Source organism: Pseudorca crassidens, chromosome 5, assembly GCF_039906515.1.
Source record: "Pseudorca crassidens isolate mPseCra1 chromosome 5, mPseCra1.hap1, whole genome shotgun sequence".
NCBI classification, from domain to species: domain Eukaryota; kingdom Metazoa; phylum Chordata; class Mammalia; order Artiodactyla; family Delphinidae; genus Pseudorca; species Pseudorca crassidens.
Window position 1 is genome coordinate 138,230,714 of NC_090300.1, and position 20,616 is coordinate 138,251,329.

General features: G+C 43.0%; 1 protein-coding gene across 1 annotated transcript; it reads right to left on the reverse strand.

The window, feature by feature from the left end:
• Window positions 1–279: 279 nt before the first annotated feature.
• On the reverse strand, window positions 280–9,547 carry ATP5PO (ATP synthase peripheral stalk subunit OSCP). The gene is made up of 7 exons (XM_067739406.1): window positions 9,395–9,547; window positions 8,148–8,198; window positions 7,039–7,149; window positions 4,202–4,331; window positions 3,373–3,485; window positions 764–850; window positions 280–464 (listed from the first exon to the last, which is right to left on the reverse strand). Exons 1-7 carry the CDS (start codon window positions 9,428–9,430, stop codon window positions 351–353), a joined length of 642 nt encoding a protein of 213 aa, XP_067595507.1. The 5' UTR covers window positions 9,431–9,547; the 3' UTR covers window positions 280–350.
• Between the last annotated feature and the right edge of the window lie 11,069 nt (window positions 9,548–20,616).

Below are 20,616 nucleotides of genomic sequence, written 5' to 3' on the forward strand. Positions count from 1 at the left end.
TTGAAACTTGGAGATGACAACCGGTTTGCTTTACCTTAACTCCACGTGCAGGCTCAGGCCTTGAAGACAAAGGAAATGAGGTAAGATACATGAAGTACTTAACAGTCCCTGGTATAAAGGTTAACTTTTTCCTAAGGGATACAAGCTTCCATAAATTCCTAATAATCGACACAAACTAAGTTCCAAAGGGCCTTTTAACCTTTAAACTAAGGGGATTGTGAAAGATATAAAAATAAGGCTCCCTATATTTCCACTTTAAAAGACAGCAAACATAGTATATTCTGTTCAGGAAGCATTTTATTGTTGCTCCAAGTTTAAGAACTTTCACTTTTAGGAAATCAACACTTCTTTTAGAGAATCTCCCGCATCGCTTTGCTCAGCTTCTGAATCTTGGTTTTTGCAGACATATCAGCATATTTCTCTCCAATACGGACAATCATTCCACCCATGATCGATGGATCAACCTAGGAAAGAAAATAGGTTGGAAATGTGAAAACACATTGACATTTCATTAATCAAAAAGAAAGATGAAAAAGTGCTCTGAAAAGTCTACGTGCTACATAACTGTAAGCGGTAACAATTATATCTAGAAAATGACAAGTCAAATTGTGAATGGACTCAATAATCATTTATATTGAATATAAATATGAAGGTTCTACTATAGGCAAGTTTTTACATAATCAAATCTAATTTTGCACTTTCTATAGCCATTTTAGGTGTCAAACAACCTGAGGAAACGTACCGTACGTAATTAAAAACCTACCTTAACTTCCAATTTCAATACTTGGCCTTTACTTAGGAAGCTCTTCAGGACTGTTTTTAATTCGGTAAGAGTGGCTTCATCTAAAGGCTAAAAAAGGACAAAACCATCCTTTAAATTTAGATAAAGCAAAACAGAAAGTTACTATAGTTGAAGGAGAGAAAAAACATCCCTCTGGCAACGTATCACCAAGACAGGCCTTGTGAATTCCTCTCTTAGATATCTGAGGACCCATCCTGGAGTTGTGCCGCAATGGTCACTCATCAATGCTGGTGTCGGGGTGTGCAAAGGCCCTGCCTCACAAGAACACATGGGCAGCTCACACTGGGAGGTTAGGTTCACTTACTGCCCATCTCTGCTCCATGGTACTAGCAGTACAACTTAGAAGTAACGATTAGGGGAAAAACCTGAAGTTTATAATGCCTGAGGACAGGCCTCTCCTCCGCGCAGCTCCCCCGGGTGCAGCCTGAGTCTATTATTCCCTTGGATGAAAAGCTGCAGTTTGACCTGGAATCTGCGGGTACCAGGAGCTCTGGCATGCCGCTCCACTCTCTGCAGCTCACAGAGAGCCCGGGCAGGCGGCTGGCTCCTGAAGTCAGTACAGCTCTGTAATCTTGTTCCTACAGAACAAGTGCCCTGACCATCCAGACAGTGTTCTCTCCTTTTTGCCCCAACTTTTACCCCTGATTGGGTGAGAACGGCAAATGTTGCTGAAGGAGCGGCATTTCACCTGTCACAAATCCTACCTCCCAACCCACACACCCAAGAGTCCAAAAGCTAGCAAAGAAGCCTTTAAGCTCTGCAAAGATCCGACAGTGTCTTTTGGGGGGTGGTGGTGGGGAAGTCTATCAGTGCTCCATCAATCATTCGCTGAGGCTCTGAGGTTAGAGAACTCAGAAGTATACGCCCCACCTTCTATTCAGACACATGCTGCGTGCTAAGCACCCGTGTGTGCCAGGCGTTTTAGACCACCATCTCCTTAACCTGGACAACTCCGGGAGGTCAGGAGTTATTGTTCCCATTTTACGTGCGGGAGAACTGAGGCTCACAGTGGTTAAGAAGAACTCACCTGGGCAGGAGGGATAAATTGGGAGACTGGGATAAACATATACACACACACATATATATATATATATATATACCTATAAAAAATAGATAACTAGTAAGAAACTAGTGTATAGCATAGGGAACTCTACTCAATACTCTGTCATGCCCTATATGGGAATAGAATCTAAAAAAGAGTGGATATATGTATAACCGATTCACTTTGCTGTACACCTGAAACTAACACAACATTGTAAATCAACTATACTCCAATAAAAATTAATTAAAAGAAAAAAGAACTCACCTAAGGTCCCATCAGCAAGTGAGGACTAGTGCCAATATTTGAAATCAGTCTATTTCTAAAGTCTGTGCCCCTAGTCATTAATCAAGGTATATATATATATATATATATTTAATATATATATTAAAAAATATATATATATATATATATTTAAGGGTGGAAATTATTTACCCGGGAGACTCAATGTCAAAAACATTAGCATCAGTTGGTTCTAAGAAACTTACAAAATCATGTCCTTGTAATCACTGAAGAATGACCTGCACCAGTGCTTGGCCATGGGGATGGCGTGACCATCTGGCCAGGGAAGCCTGGTCTGAGCTCTATGGTCAAGGAGAACCAGTGCAGTCACGGTGGGCTCTGGAGAACATTTGAGCTATGCTGACTCTCAGCCAGGAATGTGCTTTGGGGGCACCAACTACTGAACTACAAATGTACGAATAGGTACTATGTGCCAAAATGTCTCCTTCACATTATGCTCTTTTGGAGAGTTAGAGTATCTTTTCAACACTAGAAATGTTAATCTAGGTGAGGTCAGGTGCTGCGTACCCCAAGTAAATCTACCATGCTCTACTGATAATTAAGCCCCACAGACTGTTTCCCTACCTTGACTGAACTACAGTGGGAAGAGAATACATACTTAAGACAACAACAACAAAATTAATTCTGGGGAGGTAGTGCAGATTAAGGAACACGGACTTCTGAGAGAGAGGCCTGTGTTCAAATCCTAGTTCCACATTCTGTGACCTCGAGCAAGCAACTTATTCCCCTGGGCTTCAGTTTCCTCACCAGTAAAATGAAGATAGTAACACTTCTGCTTCACACAGACCTTTGATATTAAAATAAAGCACCCAGAATAGTGTAGGTTTCAAAATTCAGTCCACTTCAGCGAGTCAGTAAGACCAAAGGGCCCTTCCGCCTTACCCCTTCCCACTCACCACCGCAAAAGATTAGACACGCATTTCAGTAAACTACATAGTGTGATATTTACAAAATAACTTAAACCTTAAAGGAACGTAAACCAGTATTTCCCGACAGATTTTTAACTCAATCTACACTCTTTATGAATAATCACTGGTTAGGGAAGCACCAAGAAGACACGCTGGCCCTTGCAAAGCAGAGGTGCACAGAGCTGGTATAAATGAAGCAAACCGCCCAAGTGCCAAGCCGCCTGTCCCGATTTCTTGATTTTAGCCTTTTTCTTTTTGTTCTGCAAAATGTGACACAGGGGATGTCAAGGCAAATGCAGCAGCAACAGCCCGTCACCTACAGATGCGGTGGTAACTGTGCAAGACACTTCTCCCCGGTGGACACTCATCATGGTGGAAAAGGCAGAAATGACCCCAGCGGTATTGTTCAAGCGACCATTTTCAGCAAGCAAACCTGGGAAAGTAAAGGTATTTCACTTAAATCAGGTCATTCATGAAACATTATATTCACCTCAAACGCAAACTTAGATTTGTGGCCTTAAAATTCAATGTCATTTAAGAATGTGAATGGAGAAGACACAACTTATTTAAAAAGAATATGCAATGTTCAAAAAAAAAAAAAGACTGAACAAACAAGGATTTAAAATTGTAAGGGTGTGTGTGTCTTACATGGATTTGCAGTAGATTTCTTGATACGGCTTTCAATCTGATTTTCAGGTTTATGCCACAGATACCAGTGTTGGCCATAAATCCTGAAATTAACACGCTGTCTATATTCACTACACGCTTTCTTTGAATTCTGAGTGATCATGGGATTTGAAAAGCAACTCAAATGTACTAAAGAATGCAAATGTCTTCAAGGACAGGGGCACAGCCACTGGTTACAAACCATTTTCTTGGTATGAGTCCCACTGGTCTCGTCCATGGGTTGAAACTGTGCAATCAGACATTCTTGCATCTTAATATCCTTTAGACAATGCTCCTCAAACTTTAACGCCCAAACAATTCACTTGGGGAGCCAGTTAAGATGTAGATTGTGACTCAGCAGGCTGGGGGAGACCAAGATTCCTCACTGCCGAAAGGCAGGCGGTGCTGGGGCTCCTGGCCCATGCAGGACAGTTTCAGTAGCAGAATTTTCAGAGACTTCAATAAAAAACATCTAATACTTACTGATCAGGTTGGACGTGAGGGGAGAAAACTTCTCTTTTGCTGTCATGTCATTTAGGCTTTTCATTTTAATGGAACGCTTTACATAGGGATTCATGACAGAAGCAGCCATTTTGGGTTCCTTCAAGATTTGCTAAAAGTACCAAAAAAATAACTTCTTAAACTCTTTAGGCCATAAATGATCCTAGCTGCCGTACACATATGTTCTGATGAATCATACATTTCATAAATAAAATTAGCACTCTCAAAGCACATGAAGGGAAGCTTACAATCACAAAATTTTCTTTGCTTTTAAGATGATTTTACACAGGATACAGTATTTCTTGAAAATACTTAAAACCACTTTAATGAAGTTTCTTAAATTTATTTTTGCCTTTCAAGAGAGATTAAAGAAAACCTAAGCAGCCAAAAGATTCAATTCACCACCTATTTTAATGTACCTACTATGGGTAATGCTCTAGTTTTTCCCATGCTAAGAGGGCGCTAATGATGCCCACACTCAAGTGTAGACCTGACAAGATGTGCTGACTGCAGGCGGCCTCCTGGCCTTTCCCTCTCAGGCTGACCCGGATTCTGTCCTGCCCCTCAGAGAGCTCAGGAGAACCAACCCAGCGCTGTGCAGGAGCTCTGGGGCTTCCAGAGCAGCCTCAGCCAGTCTGGAAGGAAAAACGGCCAAAAAACGGGAGTGCAACTACCATGAGAGACACAACTTTGTCTCCGCTATGTTACGTCACCAACGTCTGGTCAGTGATCACGTGCAGCTTCTGCTCCCCTGAGTGTCAGGCCAGAGCTCCAGCAAACCAACGGCTGTTTCCATTTGGGCATCTTTCAGTCATGAACCTCTATTAGCCCCTCAACCCCTCTGTCAGCACCCTCTCCTGGGCTCCTGGACAATTTCTGTCTCTGATCCTAGCTACCTGCCTACACTGCCATCTAATGCTAAAACTTCAACTTGAGCGACCCCAAAGAAACAATATTTTTCCATAAAAACTGCTAGCTTATACAAACTACAAGCATTCTGGAGTTGGAACCATACAGTTTTTCATGTTTCTTATCTGTTTTTGCTGCATCACCCATGGACAGTTAGTGACACCTGGGCAGCATATTTTCCTCTCAGTGCCAAGAAATGGCTGATTTTCTTTTATAAAGAGTCTTAAGGTAATGGTGTCCTCTCTATGTCTCCACGTCTTAACCGACTTCAAGTTTTAATTAAACCCCATTCTAACGTCCACAAGCCAGCCACTGGCCCCTTGGCGAGCACCGGTGCTCAGGTCTAAAGTGGGTGCGTGGGACGAGCGGCGGGCAGTCACCGTCACCTCCCGAAAGCCTGTATGTGACCCTGTCTGCTCCTGCTACCCGTCCCCCGAGTGTCTCCAACAGTAAGTATGATTCTGTGAGGGTCAGAACAGTTGACAGTACCAACTGAGATCAAAAGCGTTATCTGCAGAGATAGATGGACGAAGGGAGGAAAACAGAGCTAAAATTACTGTCTGTTAGGACAAAAGTTCCCACAAAAGCTCAAAATGAAAAAACGAACAAAACTTATTGTTCTATACAACTAGTCTGTGAAGGTTTTTATCCCCTCTAACAAACAGTAAGATTAAAAAAAAAAATCTTTAGAAGTTGTTTAAAAATTATAAGAAATTCTTAAAACATAAAATCAAAAAAAAGAACACAACTTTCTCTGGAGAGATTATATACTAGTTGTACATCCCCCTTCTTTAATGCAGAACTTACTGCCAGAGGTGGGAACTAGAAAGTACTGTACTGTATAGAGTACAGTATCTTTATTTCAAGCCCGGGATGTGAGTGAAATTGCAGCCCTCCGTCTCCTGCTGCTGACGACCCTTCTGCTCTACCATCTCCCACCTCCTCTCCCTCCTCCAGTCAGTAGCTCTTCTTGCCTGTTCACTCGATGCCAGCCCCTGGATGCCAGCTGTTGCACTGTACTACTGTACTTTTCAAGGTACTGTAAGGTTAAAAATGTTCTGTTTTTTGTTTGTTAGTTTTTATATATTTGTGTGAAAAGTATTATAAACCTACTACAGTGCAGTGCTATACAGCCAATTGTGTTAGTTGGGTACCTAGGCTAACTCTGTTGGACCTATGAACGTGCTCTTGGAACGGAACTCGTTTTTATGTAGGGGACTTACTGTAAAAGGAGCAGGGGAAGAAACAAAATGTGTTAACTAGAAAACTCAGGGGAAACTGCAGTGGCGATTCTTCTATTTAAGTTACACTGTAGGCTTTTGTTAATTCAGTTCATTTACTCTTCTTTTCATGTTTAAAAAACACGTAAAAATAAACTTTCCCCTGTAGCCTTGTGGTCTTTGCCAGTTCTCTATTATTGTCATGAAACTCTTGCACCTTCACTAATTTTGCTGCCCAGCGTGCTCCGCTCATTTTCTCCTCACAAAAGGCTTCATAAGGAAAATAAATTCCCAGTTAAACAAAATCATAATATATTCTAAAGACTGTTTTGGAAATACCTGGAAATACAAGCAAAGATTATCAAGGTGACTTTTTAATTCTCTTTTGAAATGACAATGTTTCTTAAATTACCATCTTAAATTTAGATTTTCTATTTCTTCTCTGAGCCCCAAATCTTGGTTCCTAATATTAATATCCTTACCTGCGTCAGTTTGTACCTATTATACAATAGGTTCAGAACGATAATACCCAGTATTATTACTATCAACATCATTACAGAAAATATGCTTTTCCTTTTTCTTGCAACTCTTTCTCTTAGGATATACCTCATTAGGGATGCAGAGTCAAATATCTAAGCAAAATATATACAACGAGAACTTAATAAGTAATGAACAGGAAAGGCTACTTACTGCTACTCTCAACAATTCCTTTTCTACTTGTTCCAGTTTATTCTGTTTAGATGCAGCAGAATAAAGAGCAGTGGCATAGCGACCTTCGATACCGTATACCTGAACAGGTGGCTTTAAAAACAAGGGTGGAGGAGGGGAGGAAGCGAAAAGGAAAATCAGTTAAGACAATACTACGGTATCAATAGCAGAAAGAAATATTTATAATTTTAAAAATACATCTTTTATAGCACAAAACAGTTTAAATATGTCATCAAAGAGCTATCCTGAATGACAAGTCTCAAAATGAGGGATGTTTCCTTGGCCAGGTCACTCTATCTGTGACCTTCCAATTTCTCACCTTAAAACGAGGGGTTTAGGAAACATGGTGTCTGAAGTCCCCTTCTGCTCTAACTATCTATAATTCAACTATGTTAATTATGAGATGAGCTTAGGATTCCTTTGAATTCAATAACTACTTAATTCCAAGTTTGGGAGGTTTTAAACACTGATAGAAGGCAGTTTTGAACATGCTAGAACCAGGCAAACAGGTGTTTATGAAACATACACAAGCATACTTTTATACATTTCAGAGTAATACTGCAAATATCCCTTACAGAGCTCCATAAATGTTCAGTTTAATGGAGCCCTTTAGCAATTTACTAAGTGCCTGAGGCTTGAATTATTTTTTACAATGAACCACTGGCTTTTAAAACCACACTACCATCAGTGTATGACTACATATGCTTAGTGGTACTGTGTGATTGTAGTGGAAAAGCTGCGGCTTTGGATGAGCAAGATTTAGTTTCAGTCCAGCTTTAAGACTAAGTTGAATAACCTTGGGCAAGTTTTCCCAAAGTCTGTTTCCTTTTTTGTAGAATGGGAAGACCCGCTACCTCCCATCACTGTTATCAGGTTTTAAGAAATTCTCCTACTTAAAGGTTATGCACGGGCCTGTCCCACGGCAGGCATTCAACATTATTCCGTCCCCTAGCCCCTCCACCCCCATCATATTTGGGGAACCACAGATCATGCGGAAAGGTTTAGGGGTAACTATACAAAATCCATGCTCCTAAGTGTACTGCTGTCTGATTCACACACACTCATCTGCTTTACAATCACAAAAGACATACCCTCACAAGCTTGGCAAACGGCCTGACCACAGATGTACTGAAGCATCGCACCTTTAAAACAAAGAGAAAGGAGATCCAAATGAGACTACTTAAAGGGTTCCTGCATTTAAACCTGCAATAATAAACAGTAAACATGACTTCTAGATGATTCGCTTCTCATGTGTCCTTGTATCATCACATAGATTACATGAGGGTGAGCTGCTCTTTATTACCTAGGAGTAAATTTCCCCACTGGAAATCATTCCAGGTTGCTTGGGAAATTGCTTTTCTACTTCTAACTTCCTGGGTTACTAGGAATAGGCTGAGGCAAGCACACCACTACGAGAGAGAAAACACTAAGTTTGGTGAAATGTGTCTTCCAAAAATTTTTAACAAGATTTTCGGCATTTATATTACCACCCTCGAGCATGATTTTAATAAAAAGTGGGAGGATTCCAGGCATGATCTGCAAGAGATGGACCTTCTTAGAATCCAAACGCTATCTGAAAATACAGACGAATTCTTTGGGTACTCCAGCCGTCTGATGTGAGAACAGGCCCTAGTACCTTGTCTAGCAAAATACTACCTTGATATTGTTGAGATGGTATCTTGTCTATCAAGAGTTGGAATCCAGAGTTTAAAAGGCACCTGCAAAGGCACAGGTCACCTTCAGATAATTCCAGCTCTAAATGTACTATACCGGTTGTGAGGGTTAAAAGACTTTATAACACTTATGGAAAACTTACGGAAGCTGTACGCTGTCATGATATGTAAAGCATCGTGTAATATAAAGAGCACGAATTTTCTTTCCAGCTCTGTGGATTCGAATCTCAGCTCTACCCCTTATTGGCTGAGCAGCCAAGGACGAGTCATTTTAACTTTTCAGTCTCACTTTTTTATTAAAACGTGAAATGTGCTTTTACAAATATTCCTTAGCATTACTGGTGACCCCGGCCAGGTGTGACCACCACAACAAAGAGCGATCCCCCTTCACCTGTGCCCTTCAAACCAACTGCTTCTCGAGGCTGTGCTCAGAGGAGGCCAAGGTAGGACACGCGCAGCCCCAAGCCCACCGGCCCGCGTGCATCCCGGGGGGAAAGCGGGGCTGCCCAGGCCGCCTGGCGTCGCCCCCCGCTCGCCTGGCCCCGCGACCTTGAACGGCGGCCACGCTCCCCAGCTGTGGCCTGGAACCGTGGAACTTAGGGGTCTGGTACGAGTCACCCCAGGAGGGCTTCTCCCGCTGGCTTTCAGGACCTCCGTTCTCTCACCTGCAGGGAGAGCCCAGACACTACCGGCGCGGCCATCTTCTCCTGGCGGCTGTAGGTCAAACCAGAGTTGGCAAAAGCGACCAAGAGCGCACGCGTGCGTCAGCGTAGCCGCTCGGCCTGCTGGGAAATGTAGGCTAGGTCGTCAGGCCGCATGCGTAGGGATCTCCCTCAGACTGGGAGTTGTAGTCCTTAGAGGCGAGTGGTCAGGGCTGAACCCACAGGGCTGGGGGTTGGGACTAGTGGGCTCAGACAGCACCTGGAAATGAAATTCTAGAGTTACTAAGTGACCCTTATTGTAGAATAGATATAGTGCCCTTAGCTTAAAATTTCCATTTAGATAAGTACGGTGGCATTTGTTCCATTTCACATTCATCACTAGCATCATTAGCGTGTTTACCCTTTCTTCCTACCACGCTAAAAGGTGATCAAGCGCAGTTCCTCGCGCTGTATGTATATATAAACCCCGAGCCTTACAGCTCCAGCAGCGTACACTACGTGCCCAGTGCCTGGGCCGTGACTGCTCCTGCATACCTCTATCTCACGTCCGCCCCATCTCACCTGAGTACAGCGCTGACCTCTTGGTTTGTGCGGACGCGTGAGGTTCTGGTGTTTAAACACTTCCTTCTGGGTAAGGCAGAGTGATTATCTGAGAACCATACCTAAAAATAGAACTAGTGTTTGAGCAAGTGTGACATTGAAACTGAGAACCCAACACTAGCTTTGGCTAGTTTCTCTGCATTCATAAAAACAACCTATTTTCAACCCACTTCCCTCTAAATGGAATTTACTCTAATTTTCTCTTGTGTACAGAAGAGAGTTGGCTGTTGGTTGGAGTTTCCTGGTTGCAGTAATGGGGTCCTATGGTCAATTAAGATGTCTTTCTGCTCAGATCTATTACAGGAACACAGATTAAGTCCTTAATTTACCCTTTTCGAGTGCAGGTTTCTCATCATTACATAAACTTGTTAAAATGCAGAAAAGTAGAAGGGATGTAATTGCCCTCTTTTCGAACACTCAGAGTGTGTTGTCTCCCATTATTTTTTCAGATAGTAGCCTGGACTGCCCAGGCTTGAATCCCAGTCCTTTCACTGACCTTGGCCCAATTATATAACTTCTCTGTGCTTCAGTGTTCTAATCTATGAGTATTAGAATAGCACCTACCTTAGGGCTGTTAGGAAAAATGAACAAGTTGTATATCTATCTGTCTATCTATCCATCTATCTATAGATTTGGAACAATTGTCTGACAGATTGGCACTGAATAATATTCTCTATTTTGTTTTTATATTCTGTAACTTAATCATTCAATAATTTTGAACATAATTCAGATGGTTGCCTTTTTCTTTCTCTCCATTTTAAACAATACTTCATCTCCTGAGCATCTTCAGACACAAATTTTTTTTTCTTCTTCCTTAGGATAACTTCCAAATAGATTTCCAGAGCTGGCACAACTTGGCGAGAGGGTATGAGCACTTTCAAAGTCTTTGATGAATGAGGCCATGCTCTTTTCAAAACTTTAAACCAATTTATGCTTTCACTAGCAGTGCATAAAAACCCTTGTTTTACTTTTCTCTGCAAACTCTTTCGGGAGGCTGTCTTCAAACATGTCTAATGGAAAGTATATGCATTATGCAACAGATTTTATTGAGCACCTATTATGTGCAGGCAGCTCATCTATACCCTGGAGGTACAGCAGGGTACAAGACAAGGTGCTTGCCTTCATAGACCTTATATTCTATGTGGAACCAAACCACAAACCCCATGTTTCCTAATGTGTGGGTGTTATTAAATGTAATTCAAATCGAAAGTTCTGGGGCCAAATATACTTGGAAAATTCTAGACTATCTCATTAATAATTAATTATAAGGAAGCGGTAAGGTTGCATAGCAACAGGGAGAGTCCCTCTATTTCCTTTGTATTTACCCCCATCTCACTTCAGCCCTTTGCATTTTGCCAAAATAATAGTTTGTGGTCGTTTGAATTTTAGGGTTTATCAAATGGTTGCACATGTATGGTTTCATTTTTATTTTGAGTCTCAGGATAACTCTAAGATGTAAGTAGTCTGGTACTCCCCTACTTTATAGGTGCTGAAACTTCTTGGATCCTGTTTGGGCAGCTCATCTAGGAAATGGCAGTTCTGGGTCTCAGGATGCATTTCCGGGTGTCAGATTTTGATGCCAGTGTACGCTGCTTACATCTTGGTGATCTGGACAGTTGGAGAAACACAGGAGCAGCCCTGATGCCTGACGCCTCCACAGTCAAGCCTCCCTCCACCTGCTCATGGATTCCTGGGTGTCTGCTGAAATCTCACAGCAAGCAAAGCCCAGCAATGACCAGCCAGGACCTCAGAGACAAACTCTCACGAGGGACCCTGACAGCAGTTTCCCAGATGGGGGACTATCGAAACTTCTTAAATGCAAGAAGAGAGAATTTGAAAGAAAAAAAGAATTTTGTCCCACAGAAGAAGGGAAAAGACTTAGCACTTTACTTTTATAGTGCTTTCCTCCTGTACAAACTAAATTGTTTAAAAAATAGTTATTTTAACTCTGAGGCTGACAGAGTCAAAGGGATTTGCCCAAGGCCACAGTCCAGGGCTACAGCGGTAGTGAAATCCAGACATCAAATCTCAGCTTTTTTGTTTTAAGCTGATTTTCAATTCAAAACAAATATATTTCTCACCATTTTATTTTCTCTTTAAAGGCACCATAGGCTGTCATGAAAACCAGCAGCGTGGTGTCATGAGACCCTCAATTGCACATGTTTTAAAAAGTGAAGTGATTTTCCCCTTGACCCAGAAAGAACCTTCTAAAACTCAGAAATCTGGATGAAGGTTAATATGCAAAATGTTCACTGCACTCACTTTAAAATGGCAAAAAATTGGAAACAAATGTCTGAGCATAAGAGAATGGTTTTAAAAATGGAATATTGTGCAGCTGATACCGTGAAATTTTCGAAAAGTATTTAGTGACATAGAAAAATATTTAATGACACTGAGGAAAAAATTCCAAACCACATTGTGTATTTTTCTATAATGAGCACATGTCGCTACCATAATCAGAAGAGAAAAAGGGGGGGCGGAATACCGTGATCCTGTCCCTTAACTATGTTCCCAGTAAAGAAGAGATCCATCCACTCTCTTTTCTGATAATGCCCAGCTTCTGACCTGCAGGGAAATGCTTCAAGTTGATGAGTTCCATGAGGGACCAGGCTCCAAAGTTGGACCAAAGGACTTCTAAGATTTCTTTCCAAGGTTAGCTTCAACTAGACTCCACCAGCCCAGGGAACATTTTCTTGAGCTTTGCAGAATCCATACTAAGGATGTTATCTTCAGGGCAAAGGGTGTTAAGATTTTCCCTACACATTTTGTTACACTGAAAGGACCCGGGAAGTGTTTGCATTATTCATATATTTGTTTATCTTGGAGGGAATTTCCATCAGTTTTCTCTTTCTTTTAGTTCTCTCCCCCTCCAAGTTTATTTTGAGAACTGTACACGGATACTTTACAGCAGACCAGAGCCACTTGCTGTCCTGGGGACCCAGGCTGGCAGCCCCGATTTAGAACTTCATAGGTAGCTTGTCTTTCCATTTAAACCTTAAGCATGGGAAAGTGACTTTGGTAGCTTTCTACACATGTCTATGGCGTTAAATGGGGTTTAAGGCCAGTCCTGCCAATCAGCAGAGGCCCCTGGGCTGGAACTGATCTGGCTTTGAACAAGAAAAATTGTTGACAGTGGGGCTCCAGGTGCTGAGACCGTATGATTTTAAACTGTTTATCCTCGGGATTTGATGCATCTACTACAGAAGAAGAGAGTGAATAAAACACATGAAAACGGCTTGGTGATATTTTTGAGTCTTTGGAGAAAGCTGCGTTAGATGGGTCTGCAGCACAGAGCCGGGACCTGGACGGCGACAGAGGGAGAACCAGGTACTGCGGGAACCGGTTCCCCTCCCCGGCCACGGGCACCTTCCCGCCCCTTCTGCAGCGGTCGTGCCTACCTTGAGGCCTCAAGGTCACTGTGCGCGCTCATCCTGGTCCAGGTTTCCGAAGCATCATCCTGACACTGGGGGGCGCCATCTCCTCACGTTGTCAACTCAGCCTCTGGCCTTGGAATCAATTTCTTTCCAGAGCTTTCGCCATTCAAACCCCCGTGTCACAGCTCACACAAGCAAGTATGAATCAGAGTATTGTGAGATTGACTAACAAACTGGTTCCTGAGAGATGCTCTAATCCGGGCTGCTTGTGTTTCGGGGCTCACAGTTTCTTGTTATTGTCACCCAGCCTCAGTGGGGAAGCCGGTCTTAGGACCCCCAGGGACACTCCCCCCTCCCCCTCCCCTCCCCTCCCCTCCCCTCCCCCTCCCCTCCCCCTCCCCCTCTCCTCCCCTCCCCCTCCCCCTCTCCTCCCCTCCCCCCTCCCCTCCCCCCTCCCCCCTCCCCCCTACCATGTTCCTTCCAGTCGGCGCGGGCCCCGCCTCCTCCTCAGCCCTCACACTTCCTGGGGCTGGTTCGGCGTTTGCTTCCACAGGCTTTAGAGACCATCGCTCGTGGGTTAGAGCGGACCGAAGTCTTTCTTATCAAAGTCCTTTTTCTTTCTGGGTTTGGGACAGTTCAGGGAAAAGTTATACCGTTCAATGGGTGCCCTGTTCCGGGAGGTGGTAATGACGGAAGGAACGAGTAAATGATAAATGCAGAACATTCTTCTGTTTGTTGATTTGATAAAAATGTTGACAGTAAACAGTGTATGTTTGGGGGCCTTTCTGATGTAATGAAGCGCTCCGCAGCTCCCATTCTTGCTTCTCTCTGGTGGTCCAGATGGGGCTTTGGGGGCGTGGGAGGCCCTGGTTCCCTGCGGTTTGGTCATTGTCTGCTGTTCCTGCAGAGGTAGTGCCAGGCTCTGCAGCCCCGAGGCCCGGCCGGGGTTGGAATCCCAGCCCTGCCACTCACCAGCTGTGTGGCTTGGGTGAGTCCCTTAACCGCTGTGCCTCGGTTTCCCCACCTGGAGAATGCAGATAGGAACCATACAGGTCATGTGAGCTAACCAGCGCGCCATGGAGTTGAACTGTTACTCTCCTCAAGACCATCTCTCTAAATAGCATCTTTCCATACAGAGGCAGGAGGAACACAAACCCGGGTCATTCTTCATTATGGAATTTTAATTCTTATTTTCATCTCCTTCTTGTGCTGTGGCCCAGAACGTAGAGCAGAGCTTCACTGTGGCTTCTGAAAGCTGGGAAATTGTTATCGTCAAAAGCAGCTCCTTTTTGAAGGAGCTTGCCTGCAGGGGGAAGGGCCATAGCTGGTGAGTCCCAACTGGGTCTCCTCATGTGGGAGGTTACAAGAGACGGACTGGTGTTTTTAGAACAATCGGCTCTCAGGATATACTGGTGAACAAGAAAGCATTGAACACTGATTACTTAAAAAAAAAAAGCAGTATGTATATTTGGTGCAAGTAAAAATGTGAGAATAGTGAAGGCTTTGTAGGAGTTTGGTGTGGAAAAGGAAATTGTTTGATAAAGAAAAAAATTATACTTTTTTTTTTCTTTGCACAGTTATTTAGCTGTAGTAAAAGGGAAAATAAAAGTCAGGGAATGAAATGTATACAGACAGGAGGGGAAGCGCTCTCAGAACACGGGACAGTGTGTGGTCCAGTCAGATTTCGAAATGCCCAGTAGAGAGATGGGATCATTCTGGATCTCACAGTGGGATGCAGCACCCAACAAAGTGTTGATGAACCCTGGTGGCAGACCAACCACTGTGTCGTTTTTATCAATAAAGAAGCACACAGGGAGGAACGCTTACTTTGAGGTTCCTGGTAAATCGGGCTGGAGCTGTTTGGGGTGGTGCACTTTAGTACAAGGAAGATGGAGAAGAACAACGGCCAGTCCAGTCTCATGGAGCTGAGCGCCTGGGAACAGTGTACATAAGGTGACTTCAGAATAAAGGAGGCATTTTTCCACCTCCGAGTTTAAAGACAGCCACTGTCTCTGTAGCAAATGAATTAGTGTGACCTTGCAGATGGCCCTTGTGACCTGGAAGTGACAAGGAATAATGAGACTTTTCGTTTTGCTAACTGGGTACTGGGAAAGGAAGCTCAAGATGGAGTCAGTATTGCTAAGAGAGCTCTCTGAAATGGAGCTGGGAGGCCATTGAGAGGGTGACTTGTGCATGTCTCAGCCTGGATGGAATCTGACCTGTGACTTGATCAAATCATCCAGAACATCTACCAGAAACTCATGACAGTCTATCTAATTCTCAGACCCCTACCCTAAAACAGATTATGATTCCTTAAGGACAAATATTTTCTGATTTGCATCAGAGCCAATCATAATTCTCTCCAGGCAAGTTTTTAATAACCTTGTGATTTTTGGCTTTATAAGCCCCTGACTTTTTTCCTTCCCAGAACACTCTTTCCAAGTAACCTGAATCTGTGTCTTCTGAATTGCAATTCTTAAGACCCCCAAATAAACTCTTTTTCTTATTTGCAGCATCCTGCGTCATCATCATCATTATTATTGTTACTTCAGTTGACAGTACCTCCTAGGGGGAGACTGGTGACTTATTTCTGTGGGTTTTTGATTCTGTGCTTTGAATTGCAAGGTTGAATAAGAACACTAACTATTTTGAGTTTTTCAGTAACGGGGAAGTTATTGGTCGGGTGGTCTTTGGAGATTAAGGCCAATCTGCAGGAAAACTGAGTAGTTCAGACCATTTATACTATATGGCTTGAAGTGGGATAGAGGACCATCCCCTAATTCATTAACTCATTCTTTCAGGCATTAATTCATTTACCAAACATTAGCTGCATGTTAGAGATCATGATAGCTGCTGTAGAGAATGAAGGCAACCAAGAATGACTTTGCCTTCAAGGAGCTGTTGCCAGCTCCCTTTGAATGAGTTTTTCATTTATTATTTTTATTTTTTAAAAGATTTTGGCTGCATGCACTGCGTGGCTTGTGGGATCTCAGTTCCCTGACCAGGGATTGAACCTGGGCCACAGCAGTGAAAGCACTGAATCCTAACCACTAGGCCACCAAGGAACTCTCAGTTTTTCACTTTTTAAAATGACCTCCCCTTTGTTCTACACATTGGAAAAGAAATTGGTATGGTGTTTGGCTAAAAATCAAACTAACTAAATTGCAACATAATTTTATAAACTCTGGGCTATCTTTAAATCTTTTTATTTTGTAGGAATCCCTTCTACATCTGGGCTCCTAAGGGACAGCAACCTCCTCCTATCATATCTTGGCAACTAATTGAAGCAACGAAAGGGGAAGAAATGATAAAAATAAACCATTCCAGCTGGCAAAGCGTCACTGTATAGTTCTCAAAGTGGCTGTTTATCAGAAATAAAGTTGATACCCTCTTGGTGGCACTGGATCAAATTGGTCCACTTTTTTAAAAAAAATAAATTTATTTATTTAATAAATTTATTGCTGAGTGTGGGCTTTCTCTAGTTGTGGTGAGTGGGGGCTATTCTTCATTGTGGTGCGCGGGCTTCTCGTTGTCGTGGCTTCTCTTGCTGCAGAGCACAGGCTCTAGGCGTGCAGGCTTCAGTAGTTGTGGCACGTGGGCTCAGTAGTTGTGGCTTGTGGGCTCTAGAGCTCAGGCTCAGTAGTTGTGGCACACGGGCTTAGTTGCTCCACGGCATGTGGGATCTTCCCGGACCAGGGCTCGAACCCGTGTCCCTTGCTTTGGCAGGCAGATTGTTAACCACTGCGCCACCAGGGAAGCCCCAAATTGATCCACTTTTGACGATGACAAGAGGACCAATGTTCTTTCTTCTTGTGATCTGTGACAGTGCTGTGCACCCTGGAATCAGCAGAGTTTTTGTAATCCAGATTTGTTGACATTCTTGAGGCATGGAAATTTTCCTCATTTGTATTCCAACTCCGGAGGTTTCCTGAGAGAACATCCTAGAAGTAGCTTTTCATTGTGGTTTTTCAGCCATCGGTCCTGGCTACTGATTGGAATCAGTTGTGGAACTTAAAAAACTACAGATAGCCACCGAAGACATGTGAATTAGAATCTGCGTGTACATTTTATTTTAAATTAATTATTGAGCTTGAATGTTCAGTGATTGGACAGGGATTAAATAACATGTAGTATGTCTAGATAGAATACCTTGCTGCCATTTAAAATTATAGTGAGGAATATTTGCTGAGCTGAGAACCTATTCATAATGCATTGCTAAGTTAAAAAAAAAAGGAGGCTGAAAAGAGCATTTGGTGTATAATCTGATGATATTTTATTAAATAATCATGTATTTGTATGCATCGTACAAAAAGCCAGAAGGAACCGCACAAATACGCCTAAGGTGGTAACCACCGTTAGTCTTTTCCTCGATGCTTTTCTGTCTTTTCTAAGTTTTAAGCATCAAGCGTATATTGTTTTTGTACTGGGGAAAAATTCCTTCAGTAAATGTTAGTGGTTTCCCCATCAGGGACAATGTGGTGAGAAGGAGCAAAGGAAACTAGATACACATGACTGTCTCATTCATTCATTCATTCATGATTTCTATTTAGCCTTTAAAAATTTTCTATTAATATTATTTAATGTTATTTTCTATTTATTAAGGAAAAAATGTCTTAAGCACCTGCTGTGTGCTATACATTGACAGTTTTAGGCACTTGGGCCGCAGAGGCTCAGTTTCCTCAAATCCAGCAGAAGAGGCTGTGAGGACCTCGTTGACAGGCACGTTCCCTCCCTGCAGGTGCCAGTGAAGTACATCTGGAGGGGGGCGGGGCTGGGAATTGCCCATGTTAAACAAACACCCTGTGTGGTTCTGACAGACTCTCTGGTACCACCCTTTGGGAACCTGTGAGGAATGGGCCCTTGACCTTAAATAGCTTAAAGTCTAAAGATGATGAAAATGGAGAATGTGAAAACCTGATCTGTTGGTTTCATCATGGAATGTCTACTAAGTTCCCCCAGGATGTCCTTGGACACATGCTCCTTAGCTGTCTTATTTTAGAATGTGACATATCTAAGTGGGATGACAATCAAAATATACCCAGCCAGATTGCCAGCCTCCGTGAGGGTCATTTGATGAGGCAAACACCTTCCTTCCTTAAGGACAGTCAGAGAGCAACAGCACGAGGAGTCATAGCAATTCTGACAGCAGCCACTGCTTAGGAAGTGGTTAGTGCCTGCCAGCCACTTGCCTAAGCATTTTTAAATTTTTTTATTTTTGGCTGTCTTGGGTCTTCGTTGCTGTACGCGGGCTTTCTCTAGTTGCGGCGAGCGGGGGCTACTCTTCGTTGCGGTGTGTGGGCTTCCCATTGTGGTGGCTTCTCTTGTTGCGGGCTCTAGGTGTACGGGTTTCAGTAGTTGCGGCACGCAGGCTCAGTAGTTGTGGTGCACGGGCTCAGTTGCTCCGTGGCATGTGGGATCTTCCCCGACCAGGGCTCGAACCCGTGTCCCCTGCATTGGCAGGTGGATTCTTAACCACTGTGCCACCAGGGAAGCGCTAAGCATTTTATTGAATTCTCTCAAAAACCCAGAGGTTACCTACCCCATTTTACAGATGAGGAAACTGAGGTTTTAGAGAAATTAATTACCCTGCCTGAGATTACGTGGCCAGTCAGTTGGCTTGTCTCCAAGAAAGCCTGGGCTCAACTACTATGTTATCCAGCCTCAAACTCGACCCGTGGCCACTGTGCAACCTCTCGTTGTGAGGCTGCCTCCAGGGCTCAAGAATATTGAGACTCAGGCAGCTTGCTGCTCGGCGACCCCGGTTGAACGTTTTCTGGTGTGAAATTATTAACTTCAACCTTCGAAAACTGTGCCCTTCATGGTCCCAGCCAGTACAAAGTTAAAAACACTTGATAAAATGCATAAAACACAGCCAGCAGCATATTTCCAAATCACGTTGTAAGCCAGGCAGCGTTCTCCTGAAACATTCTCGGGGGCAAAGCAGTTAAGAGAACTTCCACAGAAGTCTGTGGAGTGGGGTGTCCATTGAACCAGGGCAAGCTGGGGATTTGGGGAGGCCAGCCCCTTGCAGTGGGAACAGCTAAGGGAGGGCTTTGGGAAATTTGGGCAGTGACAAGGATGCAGGGAAATATACTACAGTTTTTGCCTAGGAGTGAAACTCACATTTGAAAGAAAAGCTATCTTCTACTCTACTCCCAGGCATGTTTTTTTTCCCCCCACTCTTATTTGTAATAAAATGATGGGGTATTATTATTATCTCAATTTTTAATTTTACTGAGATACAGTTTACATACCATAAAATTCATGTACCCTTTTAAAATGTACATATCAGTGGTTGTTAGTATATTCACAAGGTTGTGCAACTATCACCACTATCTGATCCGAGAACATTTTCACCTCGGCAAAAAAGAAACTCCATACCCGTTACAATCACCCCCCCCCCATTCTTTGCCCCCAACAGCCTCTGGCAAATTATGATGATTTTTAATGGTTATATCTTTTCAACTAGATTACAAGAGACCAAGGAACTCATTACTCTTCCTGGCACAAAGTAGGTGCTCAGTAAATGTTTTTTTCTTGGTGATAAAGTTCTCAGCCTTAAGACTCTCCTTTCTTTCTTGGTCTGTGTGGTAATTTAAAAATTATAGTAAATGACTGGAAGAAGAAAACATGCAGCTGAGTTTTCCCCCCTCCCCTTCCCATTTAGGAAGGCCTGAACGCAGAGGTCTCATGTCAACCAGATAAATGTTTTATTGGACTTTAAGAAATTCAGTTTGATTTAGGAAAAGACAAAGACATCTTGGGTCTTATAATGTAAAACGAACATTGACAGTTCAGTGATAGTTCATGTTTTTCTGGCTCATAAAAATACAGTGAGGAAATGAACAGCTTGGACTGTGGGAAAAAGAGAAGTTATGCTGAAGCTCTGATAGGAATGGGTCTGAACTGGTTGTTTATGGAGTGAAAAGCAGGTCACACACAAAGGCTGAGACGCAGCTTCCGTCATGCCTGGGAATCTACAAACTCAATGCCATCTCATTGGCAGAACATGAAAGCTAAAGATTATCCCCTAATCCTGTGGCATTTGCTGCTCAAAAATTCTCACTTGAAGTCACACACTCTTTGGAGGTACAAATATTTTGTGTACCCCTGCAGTATCTATGGAAAAACTTGTCAGAATGTTGTCTATAATGGTTACCGCAGATGAAGTGGGTTTTGTCACCATCCGGAACTGACCATGTTCTCTCCACCCAAAATTTCCACTTCTTTTTAAATTCAAATAGTGGAAGC